General features: G+C 52.9%; 1 protein-coding gene across 1 annotated transcript in view; it reads left to right on the top strand.

Annotated features, from left to right (window-relative positions):
• Positions 1 to 2,025: 2,025 nt before the first annotated feature.
• Positions 2,026 to 21,848, top strand: part of LOC115096241 — a 120,051-nt gene continuing 100,228 nt past the window's right edge. The window contains exons 1-3 of the mRNA XM_029610749.1: positions 2,026 to 2,102; positions 14,819 to 15,000; positions 17,445 to 17,560. Of these exons, the coding sequence (XP_029466609.1) occupies positions 14,920 to 15,000; positions 17,445 to 17,560 (197 nt within the window). The 5' untranslated portion in view covers positions 2,026 to 2,102; positions 14,819 to 14,919. The remainder of the gene's footprint in view (positions 2,103 to 14,818; positions 15,001 to 17,444; positions 17,561 to 21,848) is intronic.

Raw genomic sequence — 21,848 nt, forward strand, 5'->3', positions numbered from 1 at the left:
GTCTTGCTTTTTCTCTGCGCTGCTCGTGTCTAAGGGGCCGGCGGCAGCGCTGGCTGTAATGCTGAGGGCCCCCCTGCACTTCTGCACCTCAAAGGCGGGAGGATGATTTGGAGGCAGCGCCCATAACCTCTGGGAAGGCGGCAGGTCCCAGGCGTCGGGTATCAACGGCGACCTCCGGCCACGCTGCCGCTCCCAGTGGGACTCGCGGTTTGCCGCTCACGGTCTAATGGCTGTGGCGACCACGATTGGGCTGTTGAAGGGGGTGGGGGATAAACAGAATATTTTTAAAAAGCAGAATAAAAAACGATATTAAAAAAAAAAAACCTGAACGCATTTTTCTAAATCTTAACATTTTCACAGCCGTTTGTCCAAAAAAGCAAATATTGCATGCGGCTGAAAAACTATCAGAATGCAAGTCTGACCTGAGATCCCGACCTGAGATCCCGTACACAAGGTGCATCCGATCTCCGGCCAGAGCCTCAGAAAGAGGGGGACGGGTGGGGGGAGGTGGGAAAAAGGCCCGGGGGGTCTCATGGACTGGATTTAGTTACTTGCCTTTGCAAACCCGTTGCTGAAGATAAGCTACAGTCCCCTGCCACAGAGAGCTTACAGTCTAAAGGCCCTGATAGACTGAGGCTTTTCTCCCATTCTGTGGGGAAAGTTCTCAGAAAACCCGGCCCTAAATGGATTCCCGATGCCATGGAAGGTGAAGCCATCATCAGGAGCTGAACCCTTAGCCCTCCCCCTGCTCTAACCACTCGGCTCCTTCCCCACTCCACTGTTACGCGCCGACTCTGAGAAAACGGGCGCTCTCCTGACGCACACCCGGCCACCTCTCCTGGGCGCGCGATATCCAGTATTTAAACGAGGGGTCGCGCTGAAAGGAGGCGCTAGGGACGATTACTCGGAGCGTAAAACGTGCGGATTGGCAGTACATGGTTTTCTTCAGTATCCCGGGTGCATAACTGATATCCTAATCAACATGCGTTTGCATATGATGAGCGCTATTAGTTTCGGGGTGGGGGGGGGGGGGGGAGGGGGGTTGGACGTGCGTTTTTGACGGCCTAATTCCTTACTGTGGGTAAAATGGTGCCTGTACGGTATCGGCCTGTTAGTTTGCAGACCAGCAGGAAATGAGCTGGATTAGCCCAAGGGCCAGCAGTAAAGAGGCTGGACGGGTCTGGCAGCAGTAAAGAGGCTGGACGGGACCGGCAGCAGTAAAGAGGCTGGACGGCTCTGGCAGCAGTAAAGAGGCTGGACGGGTCTGGCATCAGTAAAGAGGCTGGACGGGTCTGGCAGCACTAAAGAGGCTGGACGGGTCTGGCATCAGTAAAGAGGCTGGACGGGTCTGGCAGCAGTAAAGAGGCTGGACGGGTCTGGCAGCACTAAAGAGGCTGGACGGGTCCGGCATCAGTAAAGAGGCTGGACGGGTCCAGCAGCAGTAAAGAGGCTGGACGGGTCCGGCATCAGTAAAGAGGCTGGACGGGTCTGGCAGCACTAAAGAGGCTGGACGGGTCCGGCATCAGTAAAGAGGCTGGACGGGTCTGGCAGCACTAAAGAGGCTGGACGGGTCTGGCAGCACAAGTGAAAGGGCTGGGGTTGGCTGAGATAGATCAGGGGACCCACAGTAAGTGAGCTGGAGCTGGGGGAGAGGGGGGGGGGGCTCTGGAGAGCTCACCAGGGGGGGGGGGGGGAGGGAGAGGTCTGTGTAGCTGTTGGGAAAGATATATTTCTGAACATTTCATACCCTGGTTAGCTGCAGAATTTGAGCAATGTAATTATACCCAAGAGGCGCCAAGAAGCAGAGGCTGCAGCTCTTTCTCTGGTACCTGCTGGCTTTCAGATGGAAAGCTGGAAGTGGGAGGTTATGATAGAAATCTTTCCGGGGGTGCCCGAAGGCTGCGGAAGGGAATGACGAGGCCTCAAGATGAATGGCGAGGAGTAAGGAGAGATTATGCGGGGGCTACTTCTAACGTATTAATTTGGGTCATTCCCTTTCACCGCCATCTTCTCTGCTTGTGGTTTTCTCTTGTAGGAGCTTCAGTCTGTATCGGATCCCGCACCGGTTTCAGGGCCGGGAGTCACGTCTGGAAGCGTAGAAGGTAAAATTATACTTTATTTTTTTCTCCTTGCGTTGGCTTTGATTTTGCAGCTCGGTGCAGATCTCTCCCGTCTTCCAGGCTCTCCGGCGGACTAGCAGCTGTTACTGCCCAATCCTCATCCCTTGGGCCGTTGGCATTCAGAGTACGACCTTCAGGACCCAGTTCCGAGGGCACCTGAAGGCCAGGCCTCTGCTTACATATCAGAGCAGGAGAGGTGCGCGTGCAGATGCGAGGGCAGTCAGCAGGCTTCTGGTATCAACGGAAGTCACCGGAAGGGCTTCATGCCAAGGGGGTGAGGAGGAGAAGGTACCTCAGGCTACAGCCGTAGAGGTCATCAGATTAGGACCTCTTGGCCTACCCATTTGCCCCTGTTTGTGCTGTCACTACAGACTGCTTGATCTCTGTGGGGAAAGTGGCTTAATGGGAAGCAATGGAACCAGGGCTCAAACACTGCGTGCACTCACTGCGTGCACTCACTGCGTGCACTCACTGCGCCGTCGGGCAAGTTACTCTCTCGCTCAATACCTCAGCTACCAGATTACACCTTAAACTCTTTTGGGCTGGGACCAGATATAATGTCGGAAAGGCGATCCAGAAATGCAAATTATTTAATCGTATTTTCTCCTGCCTAGAGATGTGGAAATGTATTAAAAATACCAATCCAAGAGTTGAGCAGTGGCTGAACGGCAAAGCTGCACGCTGCCATGTGAAGGGGCCTGGGTCTGATTCCTGGCAGCAGCCCTGAGGGCTAAGGGGAGGGTCCAATCACTGCACCAGAGCAACACCCAGAGGCTAAATTCAGGGGCCCGTGAAAACAGATTCCCGAAGGAACCTTGGCGTACGGCCATCGGCCCAGGGCCATCCCCGCAGTGGCGGGGGAGACTGGAGAGGGGAAAACCCCTGCTTCCGACTGAGCAGGAGGAAAATGGGATGTGCGTGTGATAATATAATAATCAGTTCCTGGCAGCTGAGGGAAGACCTGACCGTGTCCACCTATCACTTAAGTGCACGGAAGGTAGGAGGCAGAAAACAATCGCAGAGAACAGAAAGGGTCTTCCCGTGTGATTGATTAAGAAAGAAAAGCCAAGGGCCAGCTCCAGAAGTGCTGGGGCCCCGGAAAGGGATTTCCTTCCAGCTGACGGTTAAAACAGTGATGGCGGTGCGGGCCCTGCTACGTCATCACCCTCCACCATATCCCTTTCTGCCTCTTACGCTTCACCCTGTGAGCCAGGCAGGACTTCACCACAGCGGATAGGAGTGCAGGCATTCACCTCTGTCACCCTCCCAGGGGGGGGGTCATCACCTGCGGGTGCGAAGCATTTACCCTCACATCCCCCGGTCACGTATTACTCGCGCCTAGGGATGAGCAGGGAAATCTGTTTGTTTTGGTTCTTTTTTTTCATTTTCAGATCATTTTGTATTTTTGTTTCATGGGATTTTTTTTGCTTTTCACTTTTATTCATTTCAGAAAATTGCACGTCTTATTTTCTAAAAGAAATGATCCCAGAAATTTGGGGGATTTTGGGGAGGATTGCGTAATAATTTTGGTGCAAAATGAAACGAATTGAAAAATGCCAGATTCGATTCGGATTGCAGTTCGTTTTAAAATGAATGCATTTCCCTACTAGGACCCCAAATACAGGTCACATTCTTTATCTCCCTCATTAACTGCGCCGTAATGTGGGAGAAAGTCTGAAGGAGAAGTGCCGTGTCCTCCGACATTACCTCGAAGTGTCGCTTTCCACCCTGAGCCGCAGTGTTGTCATCATTTCCTGCCGGACCCTGGCATGGCCTGCAGTGGTGACCTTCGCCCCTTGCGGATCCCCCTTGGGCTGTCTCGGGTATCAGCGGCGCCTGCTGGGAGGAGCTTTCTGCATCTCTTCCCTGGGTCCTTCCCAGTGCTCCAGCAAGCCGGCCGGCACGTGCCCCCCCTTCATGGCCATAACTCGAGGGCTGTGACCTGGCCGTCCGGCCCTGGACCGCCGGCAGCTGAGAACCTGCTCCGTGGGGAACGGCGCTTTTCCTCCCTTCCAGAAACGGTTAACAGTAAGCGACACCACCGCCCCATGCGTTCAAAACCTAACTAAAGCCTTCTCGTCTTTTCTGTGGTGCTTTTGGCTCCTTTCAGATTCTTCCTGGGACTGTGTCTGTTTACAAAAAAAAAGAAAAGCGTCCGCAGGAGCTTTAACGTCGCTGTGGCCCTGGATGGAGTCGGGAAGCGGGGCATTCATCCACTCCCCCCTTATTGTACCGGCTTGTGGGGAGCCTCCTCAGCTCGTGGCCGCAGGTGGAAGGGATAGGAAGCTGGTGACGTGCCACGGTGCCGCGCCGCTTTTCGTCCACAGCGCTTTTGCTGGCGCCGTCTCCGACGTCCAAAGTGGCATGCGTGGCTCTCGGTGACCCCCTCTGCCGAGGTTAGCAGCCAGGGGGGCTGCCCTGGCTCGTGTGCTCCTGACGAAGGCAGCCCGGGTCAACGCGCCGGCAGGACCTCCTTAAGCTGCCGGTGCCGGCGGTTTGTGGCCCCGGTCCCGCGCGTTTCTGTGTCGCAGGATTAGGCGAGGGTGGAGACCTTGAAGCAAAGCACGACCATGTTGACAGAAAACGTTCCTCTTCCCCTGCTGTGTACGTAGCGCTACCTGTAGTGCTCCCCTGCTGGGAATAGTTTAGCCGCCTCTCTTGACAACGTCTTTTTAGCGGTGCGGTAGCTGCTGAGCTGTTCTTTAATTAACTTTGTGATAACTGACATGTAAATTGGCAAAGAATTGCTTGTTTGAGATGTTTAATTTGCCCCGGGCCTCGCTGGCTGTGTTGCACGGTCCTCGCCGCTGTGGAATTAATGCGATGGTCGGTGAGCTCTTGGTTAACTAAAAGCAGTTCTGCAGAAAATAATTATATAAACTGCAGTAAAAAAAAAACAAAAACAAAACAAAGTCCTATTCAATGGCAGTTTTAATGCAGAGAAATTAAACTGAAGGCTCTGGCAGCTAAAATATCAAAAGCTGAGCTCTGGCAATTCCCGGTAAGTCAGTGCTGGAGACCTGGCTGCTGCCCCCTGCTCTCCACATCCCGTGCATGAGAGGTGAGCTCCTCTCCTGAGGAGGAGGAGGAGGAGATGTAAATGCATTGCAATGCAGCCCTCACTGCTAGCCAGTTTGATGCTAATAAAATAATGCGGCTTGCCTGAGTAATCTTCCTGGGTTAAGCCACAAACTCAGCAGCTGTAGCTAACGTTCCCTGGGAGCACCCGAACGCTAACGCGCATCCCAGTTACGTCCTGAGCAGCCCAAACAAAGCCCCCACCCGAAGAATTAAGCAGAGTCTGGTGAACCCCCCCTCCCCCGGGCCACCTCTAAAGACGGCCCCAACGTACCAGAAACTGTAAAAACAAATTTCTAATCACTCTGTGAAGGCTCCTCCTCTTTTCCAACCCTACCCCTTTGAAAAAAAAAAACTGCCCGCCCCATGCCTCAGAATTACCCCCTCTCCTCAGGCCATACATCCGCACTTTGCAATCCCTGGTAAGCTGTTGGGGTCCAGAGCACCCCCTAAGCTCCGGGGTCTGAGGAAAAATGGTGCCGGACGACCACTTTCAACTCAAGTCCCTGTAGAGGAAATTCCACGGCCCAGTGAAAGATCCCCTTCGATTGTAAGCTCTTTGGGGCATGCATTCATTGTCCCCGAACACTCTCTCCTGACCTCATTACAAGGGACTCCTCTGACCTCACTGTGACTCTCTGACCTTAGTATGACCCAGGTCTCCTCTGTACCCAGAATGACTCTCTCCTGACCTCATCATTACAAGGGACTCCTCTGACCTCACTGTAACTCTCTGACCTTAGTATGACCTAGGTCTCCTCTGTACTCAGAATGACTCTCTCCTGACCTCATCATTACAAGGGACTCCTCTGACCTCACTGTGACTCTCTGACCTTAGTATGACCCAGGTCTCCTCTGTACTCAGAATGACTCTCTCCTGACCTCATCATTACAAGGGACTCCTCTCACCTCACTGTGACTCTCTGACCTTAGTATGACCCAGGTCTCCTCTGTACTCAGAATGACTCTCTCCTGACCTCATCATTACAAGGGACTCCTCTGACCTCACTGTAACTCTCTGACCTTAGTATGACCCAGGTCTCCTCTGTACTCAGAATGACTCTCTCCTGACCTCATCATTACAAGGGACTCCTCTGACCTCACTGTGACTCTCTGACCTTAGTATGACCCAGGTCTCCTCTCTACCCAGAATGACTCTCTCCTGACCTCAATACAAGGGACTCCTCTGACCTCACTGTGACTCTCTGACCTTAGTATGACCTCTGACCTCACTGTGACTCTCTGACCTTTTTTCCGTATACAGTAAAAAACCCTCACTATACTACACAACCTCCTCTACAAATCCAACCCCTGGCTCAAGGACTCACCGCACTTCCGCATAACCAATCGTCCTACCAGATCCTCCCACACAGGTATCCTACATACTCCCTCCCTCAAAATTGCTCATCTCACCTCCACGAGAGAAAGGGCCTTTACCATAGCAGGCCCTTCACTCTGGAACACTCTCCCCACCTTTCTCCGCCGTGAACCCTGCCTGGCCACCTTCAAAAAAGGCATAAAAACGTGGCTTTTCAGAAAGGCCTATCCGGAAACCAATCAAACCTAGTCACTCCTACCCTAGTTCCTCACTTACAGCCCCCAGCCTTAATCCCTCACACCCTGCCAGCCCTTCTAAGGCACCTCCTTATCGCCTTTCCTTTGCCCGCCCTCGTTCTGCTATTTTACAAAATTGCTCATTGTATCCGATGTAATTAATCTATTGCTAGTTGTAACTGCTGTAAATAGTCCCTTCTGTAAATAAGTTCCTCCTATTTCTTATTTTTGACGGTTGTTCCTTACTCTCTTTCACGCTACCTATCTTTCTCTCTCTTCTCCTGTCTCCCTTACCCCCCTCCTTTTTTCTGACCTGCTCCCATCCCCTGCCCCCTGTTCATTGTAATTTCCTCCTTTAATTGAGTTACTTGTAAACCGGCGTGATGTGCCATACGAACGTCGGTATATTAAAAGTTGTTAAATAAATAAATAAATAAATGACCCAGGTCTCCTCTGTACCCAGAATGACTCTCTCCTGACCTCATCATTACAAGGGACTCCTCTGACCTCACTGTGACTCTCTGACCTTAGTATGACCCAGGTCTCCTCTGTACTCAGAATGACTCTCTCCTGACCTCATCATTACAAGGGACTCCTCTGACCTCACTGTGACTCTCTGACCTTAGTATGACCCAGGTCTCCTCTGTACCCAGAATGACTCTCTCCTGACCTCATCATCACAAGGGACTCTTCTGACCTCACTGTGACTCTCTGACCTTAGTATGACCCAGGTCTCCTCTGTACTCAGAATGACTCTCTCCTGACCTCATCATTACAAGGGACTCCTCTGACCTCACTGTGACTCTCTGACCTTAGTATGACCCAGGTCTCCTCTGTACTCAGAATGACTCTCTCCTGACCTCATTACAAGGGACTCCTCTGACTTCACTGTGACTCTCTGACCTTAGTATGACCCAGGTCTCCTCTGTACTCAGAATGACTCTCTCCTGACCTCATTACAAGGGACTCCTCTGACCTCACTGTGACTCTCTGACCTTAGTATGACCCAGGTCTCCTCTGTACCCAGAATGACTCTCTCCTGACCTCATCATCACAAGGGACTCCTCTGACCTCACTGTGACTCTCTGACCTTAGTATGACCCAGGTCTCCTCTGTACTCAGAATGACTCTCTCCTGACCTCATCATAACAAGGGACTCCTCTGACCTCACTGTGACTCTCTGACCTTAGTATGACCCAAGTCTCCTCTGTACTCAGAATGACTCTCTCCTGACCTCATCATAACAAGGGACTCCTCTGACCTCACTGTGACTCTCTGACCTTAGTATGACCCAGGTCTCCTCTGTACCCAGAATGACTCTCTCCTGACCTCATCATCACAAGGGACTCCTCTCACCTCACTGTGACTCTCTGACCTTAGTATGACCCAGGTCTCCTCTGTACTCAGAATGACTCTCTCCTGACCTCATCATTACAAGGGACTCCTCTGACCTCACTGTGACTCTCTGACCTTAGTATGACCCAGGTCTCCTCTGTACCCAGAATGACTCTCTCCTTACCTCATCATCACAAGGGACTCCTCTGACCTCACTGTGACTCTCTGACCTTAGTATGACCCAGGTCTCCTCTGTACTCAGAATGACTCTCTCCTGACCTCATCATTACAAGGGACTCCTCTGACCTCACTGTGACTCTCTGACCTTAGTATGACCCAGGTCTCCTCTGTACTCAGAATGACTCTCTCCTGACCTCATTACAAGGGACTCCTCTGACCTCACTGTGACTCTCTGACCTTAGTATGACCCAGGTCTCCTCTGTACCCAGAATGACTCTCTCCTGACCTCATCATCACAAGGGACTCCTCTGACCTCACTGTGACTCTCTGACCTTAGTATGACCCAGGTCTCCTCTGTACCCAGAATGACTCTCTCCTGACCTCATCATAACAAGGGACTCCTCTGACCTCACTGTGACTCTCTGACCTTAGTATGACCCAGGTCTCCTCTGTACTCAGAATGACTCTCTCCTGACCTCATCATTACAAGGGACTCCTCTGACCTCACTGTGACTGTCTGACCTTAGTATGACCCAGGTCTCCTCTGTACTCAGAATGACTCTCTCCTGACCTCATCATTACAAGGGACTCCTCTGATCTCACTGTGACTCTCTGACCTTTGTATGATCCAGGACTCCTCTGTACCCAGAATGACTCTCTCCTGACTCAGAATGACTCTCTCCTGACCTCCTCATAACAAGGGACTCTTCTGACCTCACTGTGACTCTCTGACCTTAGTATGACCCAGGTCTCCTCTGTACTCAGAATGACTCTCTCCTGACCTCATCATTACAAGGGACTCCTCTGACCTCACTGTGACTCTCTGACCTTAGTATGACCCAGGTCTCCTCTGTACTCAGGATGACTCTCTCCCCACCTCATTACAAGGGACTCCTCTGACCTCACTGTGACTCTCTGACCTTAGTATGACCCAGGTCTCCTCTGTACCCAGAATGACTCTCTCCTGACCTCATCATCACAAGGGACTCCTCTGACCTCACTGTGACTCTCTGACCTTAGTATGACCCAGGTCTCCTCTGTACCCAGAATGACTCTCTCCTGACCTCATCATAACAAGGGACTCCTCTGACCTCACTGTGACTCTCTGACCTTAGTATGACCCAGGTCTCCTCTGTACTCAGAATGACTCTCTCCTGACCTCATCATTACAAGGGACTCCTCTGACCTCACTGTGACTGTCTGACCTTAGTATGACCCAGGTCTCCTCTGTACTCAGAATGACTCTCTCCTGACCTCATCATTACAAGGGACTCCTCTGATCTCACTGTGACTCTCTGACCTTTGTATGATCCAGGACTCCTCTGTACCCAGAATGACTCTCTCCTGACTCAGAATGACTCTCTCCTGACCTCCTCATAACAAGGGACTCTTCTGACCTCACTGTGACTCTCACCTTAGTATGACCTAGGTCTCCTCTGTTCCCAGAATGACTCTCTCCTGACATATTCATAACAAGGGACTCCTCTGACCTCACTGTGACTCTCTGACCTTAGTATGACCCAGGTCTCCTCTGTACCCAGAGTGACTCTCCCCTGACCTCTGGGTGACTCTCCCAAGATCTCACCATGACATGGCTTTCTTCTGTACTCAGCATGAATGGATCTTTCTTAGCTTAGCATGACCCACGTCTGCTCTGACCTCAATGAGACTCATCTTTGACCTCAGCATGATCTGGATATCCTCTAACCTTAGAATGACTCTGAAATCTTAGCATGACCCAAGTCTCATCTGACCTCAGTGACATTCTTCTCTAACTTCATGATATGGGTCTTCTCAGACCACAGCATGAGCTTCATAACCTCTGACCTTAGTTTGACTCTCTGACCTTAGGATGACCCAAGTCTACTCTGTTCTCAGAGTGATTCTCCCCTGACCTCCTCTGACCTCAGCATGATCCGGGTTTCCGCTATTCAACATGACATTGGTGTCCTCTGATCTCAGTGCGATTCTGCCCTGACTCAGGGTGATGAGTGTCCTGTGACCTTAGTGTGACCCAGGGTTTCCCTGATCACAGCGTGATTTTCCCCTGACCCTAGGGTGACACAGATCTCTTCTGATCTCAGTGATGCAGGTCTCCTCCCAACTCATTGTGACATGAGCCTCCCGAATTCAGCGTGACTCCCTCGTTACCTCAGTGTGACCTGGGCCTCTTCTGACTGCTGTTTCCTGTAACCCTAACTTATTATCCATCATCGTATGTCCTGAAGAGCTCTCTGACCCCACTGTCCATCTGCAGACCAGAACTGTCAGCTTTGGTATTGAGGTTCTCTTACCCACCTTCCTGTTTCCCTCTGTTGGATTATACTTGGTTCTCCTTTCAATTTTGTCAATATGAGAAGGGTTCAGTGGGGTTTGAATATTTCCTGTGCTACTGATTCTTTGAGTAGGTCACTGTATCTCCCTGTGCCTCAGTTCTAATCCCAGCTCTGTCCCTGATACTGTGTGACCCTAATGGTTACTTGTCTCCCTAAACTTCAATTCTAATCCCAGCTCAATCCCTTATACTGTGTGAACCTACACAGGTTACTGTGTCTCCCTGTGCCTCAGATCTAATCCCAGCACTGTCCCTGATACTGCATGATTCTGGGCAAGTCACTGTATCTCCCTATGCCTCAGTTCTAATCCCAGCACTGTCCCTGATACTGCATGATTCTGGACGAGTCACTGTATCTCCCTGTGCCTCAGTTCTAATCCCAGCACTGACCCTGATACTGCATGATTCTGGACGAGTCACTGTATCTCCCTGTGCCTCAGTTCTATTCCCAGCACTGTCCCTGATACTGCATGATTCTGGACGAGTCACTGTATCTCCCTGTGCCTCAGTTCTAATCCCAGCACTGTCCCTGATACTGCATGATTCTGGACGAGTCACTGTATCTCCCTGTGCCTCAGTTCTATTCCCAGCACTGTCCCTGATACTGCATGATTCTGGACGAGTCACTGTATCTCCCTGTGCCTCAGTTCTATTCCCAGCACTGTCCCTGATACTGCATGATTCTGGACGAGTCACTGTATCTCCCTGTGCCTCAGTTCTATTCCCAGCACTGTCCCTGATACTGCATGATTCTGGACGAGTCACTGTATCTCCCTGTGCCTCAGTTCTATTCCCAGCACTGTCCCTGATACTGCATGATTCTGGACGAGTCACTGTATCTCCCTGTGCCTCAGTTCTAATCCCAGCTCTGCCCCTGACTCTCTGTGTGACCCTGTGCAAGTCACTATATCTCTCTGTAACTCGATTCTAATCCTGGTTTTGTCCTTAACCATCCAAATGAGTTTGTTTTTCATATTCCATGCCAGCAATAATAATTATACTAGGAATGCCCCTCACTATTAAGCTAGGGCGTGCAGAGGACAATGCCCTTCCTGCTACTTGAATTACGTCAGAGAGAGCCTCCTTCTGGAGCTCGCAGGGAATATCGTATAGCACAGGCAACATAGCAAGGCGGGCCTAGAAGTTTCTTACATTTCTACAAAATAATAACAAAGCGTCATTTGTGCAGAAAATAGGTCATAGAGAAAACTGTCAATAAAAGGAAAAGCAAGGTAAAGAAAGTGAACAAATGCCATCTACAGCTCTGTGGGGATTGCAGGAAGCTGAACTCCGTGCACATCTGACGTCCTCAGTCAGGCCGCTGGTGCCTGACACCATGGAAAGTATTTCTGCATGGCTCTGCCACGAGTCCCACAGAACAGTCACTCGCTGCTGGCACTGCTGGTAGTGTCCGCATGTCCTGGCCAGAGTGAGAATGGCCCACGGGGTCACCACTTCCTCACTGTCTGTGATTCTCTCAGGGTGGCGATGCCACGAGTCCCACAGAAGAGTCACTCGCTGCTGGCACTGCTGGTAGTGTCCGCTGTCCTGACCTTCAGCTCTTCATCAGTCAGAATGAGAATGGCCCACGGGGTCACCACTTCCTCACTGTCTGTGATTCTCTCAGGGTGGCGATGCCACAAGTCCCACAGAAGAGTCACTCGCTGCTGGCACTGCTGGTAGTGTCTGCATGTCCTGGTCAGAGTGAGAATGGCCCACGGGGTCACCACTTCCTCACTGTCTGATTCTCTCAGGGTGGCGATGCCACGAGTCCCACAGAAGAGTCACTCGCTGCTGGCACTGCTGGTAGTGTCCGCATGTCCTGGTCAGAGTGAGAATGGCCCACGGGGTCACCACTTCCTCACTGTCTGTGATTCTCTCAGGGTGGCGATGCCACGAGTCCCACAGAAGAGTCACTCGCTGCTGGCACTGCTGGTAGTGTCCGCATGTCCTGGTCAGAGTGAGAATGGCCCACGGGGTCACCACTTCCTCACTGTCTGTGATTCTCTCAGGGTGGCGATGCCACGAGTCCCACAGAAGAGTCACTCGCTGCTGGCACTGCTGGTAGTGTCCGCCTGTCCTGGTCAGAGTGAGAATGGCCCACGGGGGTCACCACTTCCTCACTGTCTGTGATTCTCTCAGGGTGGCGATGCCACGAGTCCCACAGAAGAGTCACTCGCTGCTGGCACTGCTGGTAGTGTCCGCCTGTCCTGGTCAGAGTGAGAATGGCCCACGGGGGTCACCACTTCCTCACTGTCTGTGATTCTCTCAGGGTGGCGATGCCACGACGTGCTGGTGTTTGCGCACTTTGCAGGGGGACGAGCCGGGTCTCTCCGACATGCCCAGCGCCCTGCGGAGAGATGCGAGAGCGTTTCCGGTTCTGTCTTGCACCATCTGCAGGCGCCTGCCTTCCCACTCTTTTCCTCGCTCCTCAGCTGCAAATATCAATCTCTCAGCTCTGGCTTTAGGTTCCCCTCTCTTTAACCTCTGCGTGACCGTACCTAGGCCTCACTGTGCTGGCTGCAGTAATTAGAGATTTGCAGAGGAGGAGCAGGGACCCTGCGAACCTTCTTAATTACTGCAGCCAGCACAGTGAGGCCTGAGGGCATTCACCCTCAGCTCAGGACACTCAGGGAGCAGCGGCAACTGGTGAATATTTATCGTGCCAGCTAGGCTGAAATGCCACTCTGACCTGGAAGGAAGTGTTGGAAATGTGTGTGTGTGGGGGAGAGAGACTGCGTCCCTGGGCACAGAATGGGGAAGAGTGTGAGAGAGGGAGATATGGCCATTGGATGCATATCCTCACTGAATTTAAAAAATGCAAACTCTTCTTAATAGAGGCTGCTTGCTATAATTATACTTTTTACTTGCTTTACTCCTTCATATTATTTTCATCTTGAGCTTATATCTTGTTTTATTTTGAATATTTTATGAGCCATTGTTTTATTATGTTTAGCTTCTCATAATGTTAGTTTTTTTTTATTTTATTTCTGTATTTTTATGTTTACATACTGATTTGTGATTTTTTTTTTACTGTGCTGTATTTTGTAATTCCACTCAAATTACTCATATTTTAGTTTTATTTTACTGTTCTGTATCATTTAACCTCTTGTTATTAATTGTACATCACTTTGATTTACTGTTGTAAGAAATGATGATTAATTGAGTAAATAGTCCGTTTTTAAAATGTAAAGCCTGTCAGAGAGTTGCCACAATTGAACATTCTTCATAGAGAGCATAGAGAGGAGAGTGCCAGTGAGGGACTGAGAGGGGACTGGAACTCGGCTCCTGCTCGGGAGGGAAAGAGAGAGAGAGAGAGACTCAGTGACACTGGCATTTTCCATTCTGTGAATAATTTCGCCCAAGCATTATCCAGAGGATGTCATGAGAAATATTGTGTGTAACAGGTGAAATCTGACGCACTATTCCCCGCCATGGCCTGCGGAACACAAGGAGCAGGCTTTACCTCTCCGTGCCTGCACTGTCCTTCTGGAGTAGGGGTCCGGGTTGGGCTGTTTCAGATGAAAAATCTCATGGAAAAAGAAACCATGGCAGGGAAACTGTGGTGGTCAGGGCTCCGATCACGGGCCCCCATCCCACCTGCACGCTGGAGCTAGTCAGCTCTTTGGGACAGGAACTTCCTTAAGCCATTTCTCCCCCCCCCCCCCCGCACCTATTTGTGTTCGTTCTGTGCAGTGCTGTGTACGCTGTTGGCAGAGCTGGGACGGTTCCGGTTTGCTCTATAAGAGGAAAAGAAACAGGCGATATCGGATATTCCCGCCACCCTTCTGCTTCGCTTTTCCCCCCAACAGGAGGGGAACAGCAAACATAAACCTTATTCATTCCGTTTCCGTAACAGAGAGAGAGGGTCTCCGGGCTCGGGCCGCGTTTGCCCGGGGCTTTCCACGCTGACAGGGGACTTAAGGACGTAAACCGGCTCCCACGAAAAGCTAAATGCAGGCTGGAAGGTGGAAGGTAACGGAGAGAAAAGAAAGACTCGGGCTGTTCACCTGCACAGCCCGCGTCTTAGAATATTGCACATTGTAGAGGAGGTTAGGGACCGCCGGTGGGGATCAGACGCCATCTAGTGGCCATTGCAGGAAGTGAACAAGCCCGGAAACGTGAGTGACAATCACTCGGCACACTTTGCAGGGCATCTGTAACCTGCTTCTCTCCTCCTGATGATCCTCTTTCTTTTTTCTTTTTTTTCTTGAAGGGTCCAACTTGAAGAATGCCTGGGAGGAAGACGAGCTCGTCGACGACTTTTTCTTCGATGCCTTCCACCCGGACGAAACGGCAGGGAACTGCTACGCTGCCATGCTGTACATCTCCAGGGACGAGGGGAGGATCTACGAGGAGGTCGCGGGGGCAGCCCCGTGCCAGAGCTGCGGAGAGAAGGTGAAAGGGGACAAGCCCTGCTTCTTGCAGCTAAGCCAAGGCAGAGGCCCGGGAGGGACGCGTTTGGGCTCTCACCGGATTTATCATCGGCAACCGATGATAGTTTTGACCTCCTAGTGAAATATCACGGGCAGACCGGCCGAGGGTACGAGATTTTCCCCCGTTAAACGTGCAGATCACGAAGCAAAGAGAGAGGGATCTCGTGCAGGATGGGCTGAGCCGGCGCCGGTAGCTCCTGCCGTGCCCGGAAAGCCCCGGGGCTCGCCTGCTCCATCTCCCAACACTTGGTTTACGCGGTGTCGGTGCTTTCGCTGCCCCAAACCAGTGAGACTGTTCACTTTCTCTGTGGAGTCCCCCACGTCCTTCCCAAAGGAGGTGCAGCCGACAGCCGGGGCCCTGCGTCCTCAGCGTCTCCTCCCAGAGACGCGGGGATTCCCAGAATGGAAAGTCAGGCTGTGCAAGACAAGGGTCCTTTGTCTGCTCCATCATCTCAGAACCAACCTTGGAGGCGATTGAGGCCGGCCTTGCTCCGAAGCTTTTTCACTACTTTTACTTTCTTTAAAAAAAAGAAGATGATTTTCTTCTCTCATAGTTTGTGTTAAATTACGTTTTCCAAGACGGCGGCAGCAAAGAGAGAATTATAACCGTCCCGTGGTCGGTCCCAGTAAGGAAGCCAGCTTTGTGACGCAGCCAAAAGCGGTCGGTAGGAGTCAATAAGGAAACTGTGCCAAGAGCAAAGATTTTAAATCAGCAGCAGACTGCAGGGAGGGCTGGCACAGTATCCCGTGCCGAAGGTTAGAGGAGCTCTGCGCTTCTTTGACGTGGGACGTCGGGCACATCCCTGCGCCCCCTTCCTGTCCCAAAGCACGATCCACGCAAGCACTGCCGGCTGCCAGACTGAGCCACCATCCAGCAATCCGCCTGGGCACTTCGCCAGGCTTCCAGGCTGCCCCAGCCACCACCACGCACGTCCTGCGAGGCAGCAGCTAGGAGGGGAGGGGGGCGCCCTCTGCCCTGCCACAGCACGGGCTCACCCCCACCCAGGAGGATAAGGACACCGAGCCCCGGCTCTGCGGCGACAAATAAAGCAGCGGGCAATAGCATTAATGCAACAAAACTGGTGCCCTGCGAAGGCAGGGGGCTCAGCCGACGAGGTCCAAGGCACTAAAATGCCCCTTAATCACACCCACTCCCACCACCACCACCCAATCCCACCCCGGTTCCTCTGCCTCCTGCTGGCGTTGCCGATGCTTGCGTCCCGAGGAAGGGGCAGGGGAGGCGCGGAGAGCCCGCTGGCTCGTTAAGGGGGTGGCCCCCATGCATTTTCCTCACGTAGGCAAGGACTGGTCCTCTTTACAAGGCGACGATGCTACTCCCAGGACTCCGCAAGTCTCCTTTGTAGGGAGAATTGAAGACTGGTTTATGCCTTTTCCTCACTGCATGAATTTAGAAAGTTTGAGGTTAGCGCACGTTCAGACCAGCGGCCGCATGCTGACATCTTACCTTGAACGGGAGGACGGAGGGTGGAAAATTCACTGATTTTTAGCATCCTCAGGCCTCCGATCTATAAACTTTGACATCAGACCTAATAGGGTTCAAATCAAGAGCCCATTACACGAGCTCGGAATGGATCGGACTGGAAGATCCTCATGATAAAAGCTCTGTTTGCACAGATGCAGCTTTTGGCCATTTCCTTGCCCCCTATTCACCCTAAGGCAGGGTCTCCCAAACTTTCTTGGAGGAGAAGTCCATTAACGGGTATTAATCAAGGTTACTTAGGGAATAGCCACTGCTATTAATTGCATCAGTAGCCTGGGATCTTCTTAGTGTTTGGGTAATTGCCAGGTTCTTGTGGCCTGGTTTTGGCCTCTGTTGGGAACAGGATGCTGGGCTTGATGGACCCTTGGTCTGATGTTCTGGGCCAGGAGTTCCTCCTTCATCGGCAGAGCTACCCCAGACCTGTCCTGTTGACCTCACGGCCAGACGGGTATTCAGCCGACGCTCCACAAATCTACAGGAGATCAGTTTGCGTGCATTAGGGACCCAGGATATATGCAAACTGATCTCCTGCGTATTCATGACGGGGATCCTGAACATGCAAACTGGCCGTGGGGGTCACCAGGACAGCTTCAGGAAAGCTCAGCAGCGGTGCAGAGAGCCCTGGACGGTGATGATCCAATGCCTCCATTCCTTTCCTGCCTCTCTGCGTCCCCGGCTTGTGTTTCCGCAGCGCTGGCTCGCTCGCTTGCAGCCGCTCGCTCAGCCCTGCGGCTCGGCGAGGCCTCCAGGCAAGTTCCGACACGCTGGGTCCTGATTTCCCGGGAGGGGGCGAGCCGCACACAGAGCGAAGCAGCTCCGAGGGGGCGAGCAGGGGCCTGGCTGGGATTCCACGGGCTCGGCGTTTTGCTGATTTCTCCTTCTTTTCTCTCCCATTTCTCGTGCAGACGGTGATCTGCCCCCATCAGGCGAGGCGCGACCTTGTGATCCCGCTCCCGAAGGACTGCACCCACCTGAAAGTGAGCAGACCCCGGACTCACATCGCCGCCATGGAAGCCAAGCTGTAGGTACCCCCCCTCCCCCCCCCCCAGCTGCTAATGAACACCGGGGCAGAAAATGAATGATGCGGGCTTACAAAAACATCGAGACCTCCAGCCGGCGGCGCGTGGCAAACGTGCCGGAGCCAGGGCGCTGCGAGCTTGTTAACTCGCTCATTGGTTACAGAGGAAGCTCTCCCGTCTGCCCCTTCCTGCACGCTGCAGGGCCGCAGGCTGGGCGGGGGCCGGAGGGGGTAAGAAGGATCTTGCAGGGCAGCTGGGTGAATGCTGTTGATCGGTGACTGAGCTGCCACCACCGTGCCCGGGGCCTGCGCTGGCTTCCTGGCTCAGGGGAGGCCACACTCACAGCCCGGGCCGAGGAGGGAGTCGGTCGTTGTGCAACGGCGACCCCTGGTGGCTGGAGGGAGCTGCGGTTTCTGGCCCTGGCCGAATAGGCTGTTGCTGCAGTAGCTGGGGGCAGTTGTGGTGGGGGGAGGAGAGGGGGGGGGTTATAAAACAGGGGTATTTGCAAATTTAGGTTCATGGTACCTTAGTCCAGGGCTGCTCAAACCAATCCTCAACCTCAGCACCCCCCCCCCCCCCCCCCCCGGCCCAGTCCCGTTTTCAGGATTTCCCTACTGAATATCCATGAGAACTATTTGCATACCCGGCAGGTAGTGCATGCAAATACATTTCATGAATATTCATTAGAAATATTCTAATGGATCCAAGGACAGGTTTGAGCGCTCGCACCGTAGTCCAAACGAGGCTGAATGCACTGAAAGCCCAAAAAAAAAAAAAAGTTAATGCCTGAAGCCAATGGTGTCTCTTATTATATAAGAGAGTCACCACTGGCCACTGATAGAGGTGACGTGGGCAAGCAGCTCTGATAGCCCAACATGTGCGTGGTGGAGCTCGTCATGCGGAGCTCCTGGGGGCCCCTGCGTCTCCTCTTCCAGATCCTGAAATTGTAAAACTAAATAGCAGGGGACAGCGGGTAAGAGAAAGCCCTGCCCAGGAGCAGGTCCATGCTGACCGGGGCAGAACTGAAGGCTGGTCCAGGGCAGGCTCCGGGCGACGCAGACACACGGGCCCCGGGTCCTGACCTCCAGGGGCCGGCGGTGGGATCGCAGTGGGCTGTGACTCCCACCTCGCTGAGCAGCTTGATCGCCATCTCCGTCTTTAAATCCGAGGTCACTGCCCGGAGATTACTTAGGCTAAGCTCAAACTAGGGCGAAACCCAAAATCTGCCGGGGTAGCTAAGAGGGGGCGAGCGAGTCTGAGCGCTGAGGTGGCCTCCTGCTCCCTGGGCACAGAGAGGATGTGTAATCTGCTCGCCCCTGACCCCTACCTCTCCGGGGCAGCAGGAGGTGCGCTTTAATGGACTCCAATAGACCCCTCTCGGGGATGCTGTTTACCCTCCGCAGCGCAGCTCCCGCTGCCGGAGTGAGATCCGTGCTAAGTCGCCCTTCTGCCCTCTCGGCTTCCGCCAGGGTTTTGCCACCTCACCCAGGCCAACAGTGCTCAGCTGATCCCGGCCTGGCTTTGCCCCACGGCACCCGGCGGGGGTGGGGGGCAGATCTACAAGCCCATGCGTGCCGTGCGGCTGAGCCTGGCCCCGACGGCCTGGAGCCAGTCCAGCGGGATCCTGCCCGTACCACCAGCCTTCCTGCTCAGTGGGTGTTTTCCCCGTTTTTAAATTGCCCCTTTTCATCCAGTTCAACCGTTGCAACACAATCAATCCTCGCCCAAGGACCGCCCCCTGCCTCCCTCCCCAGCACCCACAAGTCCTGCCTGGGACTGGAACTCGGCTTTTCCAGACGCCAGCATCCGGCACTGCCTCGGACGCCCCAGCTCCCTGTGCCCGAGTCCTAATCCCAGCTCCGCGCGGGCTCTCGGCGGGGACGATGCAATAAGCCGCGCTGAGCCTGCTGAAAGTTTGCACTCACGTTTTATCATGGGGTTTTCAGTGCTAACCTTATTCAGTATGTAGTATGGGTTTTAGCGCTGAACCCCCCCCCCCCCGCCTTAGTGTGGATGCAAGCAGATCCCCTGTAACAGGAGGCTTCAGCTGCTCCCCAGCAGTGCAGGGAGGGGCGTTGGAGAGCAGAAGGAGTGAAGCTGGAAATGTAACCCCCGGGTCAGAGCAGCAGTGACACTCAGCTCCCATTTCTGGTGGCCCTGTTATATTATTGCTGTGCCCTGTGTGCTAGTGTCCAGCTGCTTCTGTCAGACTGGACACAGCCGTAGAATAACTTTACTCCACCTGGGAACCAGGGGTTTAATTTCCAGTGTAAGCTCTCGAGGCGGGCACCTACAGCTGATCAGGACCCCGGCACTGCACATCCTGACCCTGGCGCACCCCAGGGAGCTTACACTCTGTTCAGGTAGCCGTGAGTGCCCACCCCAGGGAGCTTACACTCTGTTCAGGTAGCCGTGAGTGCCCGCCCCAGAGAGCTTACACTCTGCTCAGGTAGCTGTGAGTGCCCACCCCAGAGAGCTTACACTCTGTTCAGAGTGCCCACCCCAGGGAGCTTACACTCTGTTCAGGTAGCTGTGAGTGCCCGCCCCAGGGAGCTTACACTCTGTTCAGGTAGCTGTAGGTGCCCGCCCCAGGGAGCTTACACTCTGTTCAGGGAGCTGTGAGTGCCCGCCCCAGGGAGCTTACACTCTGTTCAGGGAGCTGTGAGTGCCCGCCCCAGGGAGCTTACACTCTGTTCAGAGTGCCCACCCCAGGGAGCTTACACTCTGTTCAGGTAGCCATGAGTGCCCGCCCCAGAGAGCTTACACTCTGTTCAGGTAGCTGTAGGTGCCCGCCCCAGGGAGCTTACACTCTGTTCAGAGTGCCCACCCCAGGGAGCTTACACTCTGTTCAGGTAGCTGTAGGTGCCCGCCCCAGGGAGCTTACACTCTGTTCAGGGAGCTGTGAGTGCCCGCCCCAGGGAGCTTACACTCTGTTCAGGTAGCTGTAGGTGCCCGCCCCAGGGAGCTTACACTCTGTTCAGAGTGCCCGCCCCAGGGAGCTTACACTCTGTTCAGGGAGCTGTGAGTGCCCGCCCCAGGGAGCTTACACTCTGTTCAGGTAGCTGTAGGTGCCCGCCCCAGGGAGCTTACACTCTGTTCAGGGAGCTGTGAGTGCCCGCCCCAGGGAGCTTACACTCTGTTCAGAGTGCCCACCCCAGGGAGCTTACACTCTGCTCAGGTAGCCATGAGTGCCCGCCCCAGAGAGCTTACACTCTGTTCAGAGTGCCCACCCCAGGGAGCTTACACTCTGCTCAGGGAGCTGTGAGTGCCCACCCCAGAGAGCTTACACTCTGTTCAGGTAGCTGTGAGTGCCCACTCCAGAGGGCAAATTCTTTTATCCAAGTCCATTTTGGCAATGAATTGCAAGTGAAATGAAAGGGTAAGCTCTCAGGGGTGGGCACCTACAGCTGAATGGTGCACAAGCTCTCTGGAAAAGCCAACCAGCCAGTAGGGATGCACAGCACCAGCTATAGGTGCCCGCCCTAGAGAGCTTACCCTTTCATTTCCCTTGGCAGGCCTTGCCCAAATGGCCTCGCATGTGAGATTCTGCCCACGTCGGGATGCCCGGTGCCAACCTTGCATTCAAGGCCATTTTTGTCAAACTCCTTCCAACTTCAAGCACTTGCCCCCTTACTTTTCTGCATTCGTGCAGATTTTTCAGGTCAACTCGCGTTTTGGCGCACTTTTCTCATTCAGCGCGCTCATTTAATGTTCTCCTGTTGGATTTGCATCCCATCATTTATTTATTTATTTATTTATTTAACATTTTTATATACCGACCTTCATGAAAGAGAATTCATATCAGATCGGTTTACAGATAACATGAGGGGAATAGCAAAGTCAACCATATAACAAGAAATGAAAGTTACATATAACAAGGGGTATTAACCTGGAGGGCTAGGATAGCCGGAGCGATAGAAAGAATAACTGAACAAATTAGATAATACAATAATATGATGAGAAGAGGCATAAGTGTATAGGCTACACTTGTCAGAGAGTTTTAGGTAAAAGTCATTGTCTGAATTAGTAAGGAATTGCTGGAACTGTAGATTAAGTGAAGGCCTGGATGAAGAGCCATGTCTTAAGTTTTTTGCGGAAGGTAAACGGGCATGGTTCTAATCTGAGTTCTGTGGGCATCTTGTTCCAGATGGTTGGGCCAGCTGTAGAGAAGGTTCGTTCTTTGGTAGATGATAGGCGAGAGGATTTCGTTGTAGGGGGTTGCAGGGTGCCTTTGTATGCTTCTCGAATCGGTCTGTCTGATGAGTATAATTTGAGGGGAATCTGGAGGTC

This window comes from Rhinatrema bivittatum, chromosome 7 (genome assembly GCF_901001135.1).
Source record: "Rhinatrema bivittatum chromosome 7, aRhiBiv1.1, whole genome shotgun sequence".
Taxonomy (NCBI): Eukaryota; Metazoa; Chordata; class Amphibia; order Gymnophiona; family Rhinatrematidae; genus Rhinatrema; species Rhinatrema bivittatum.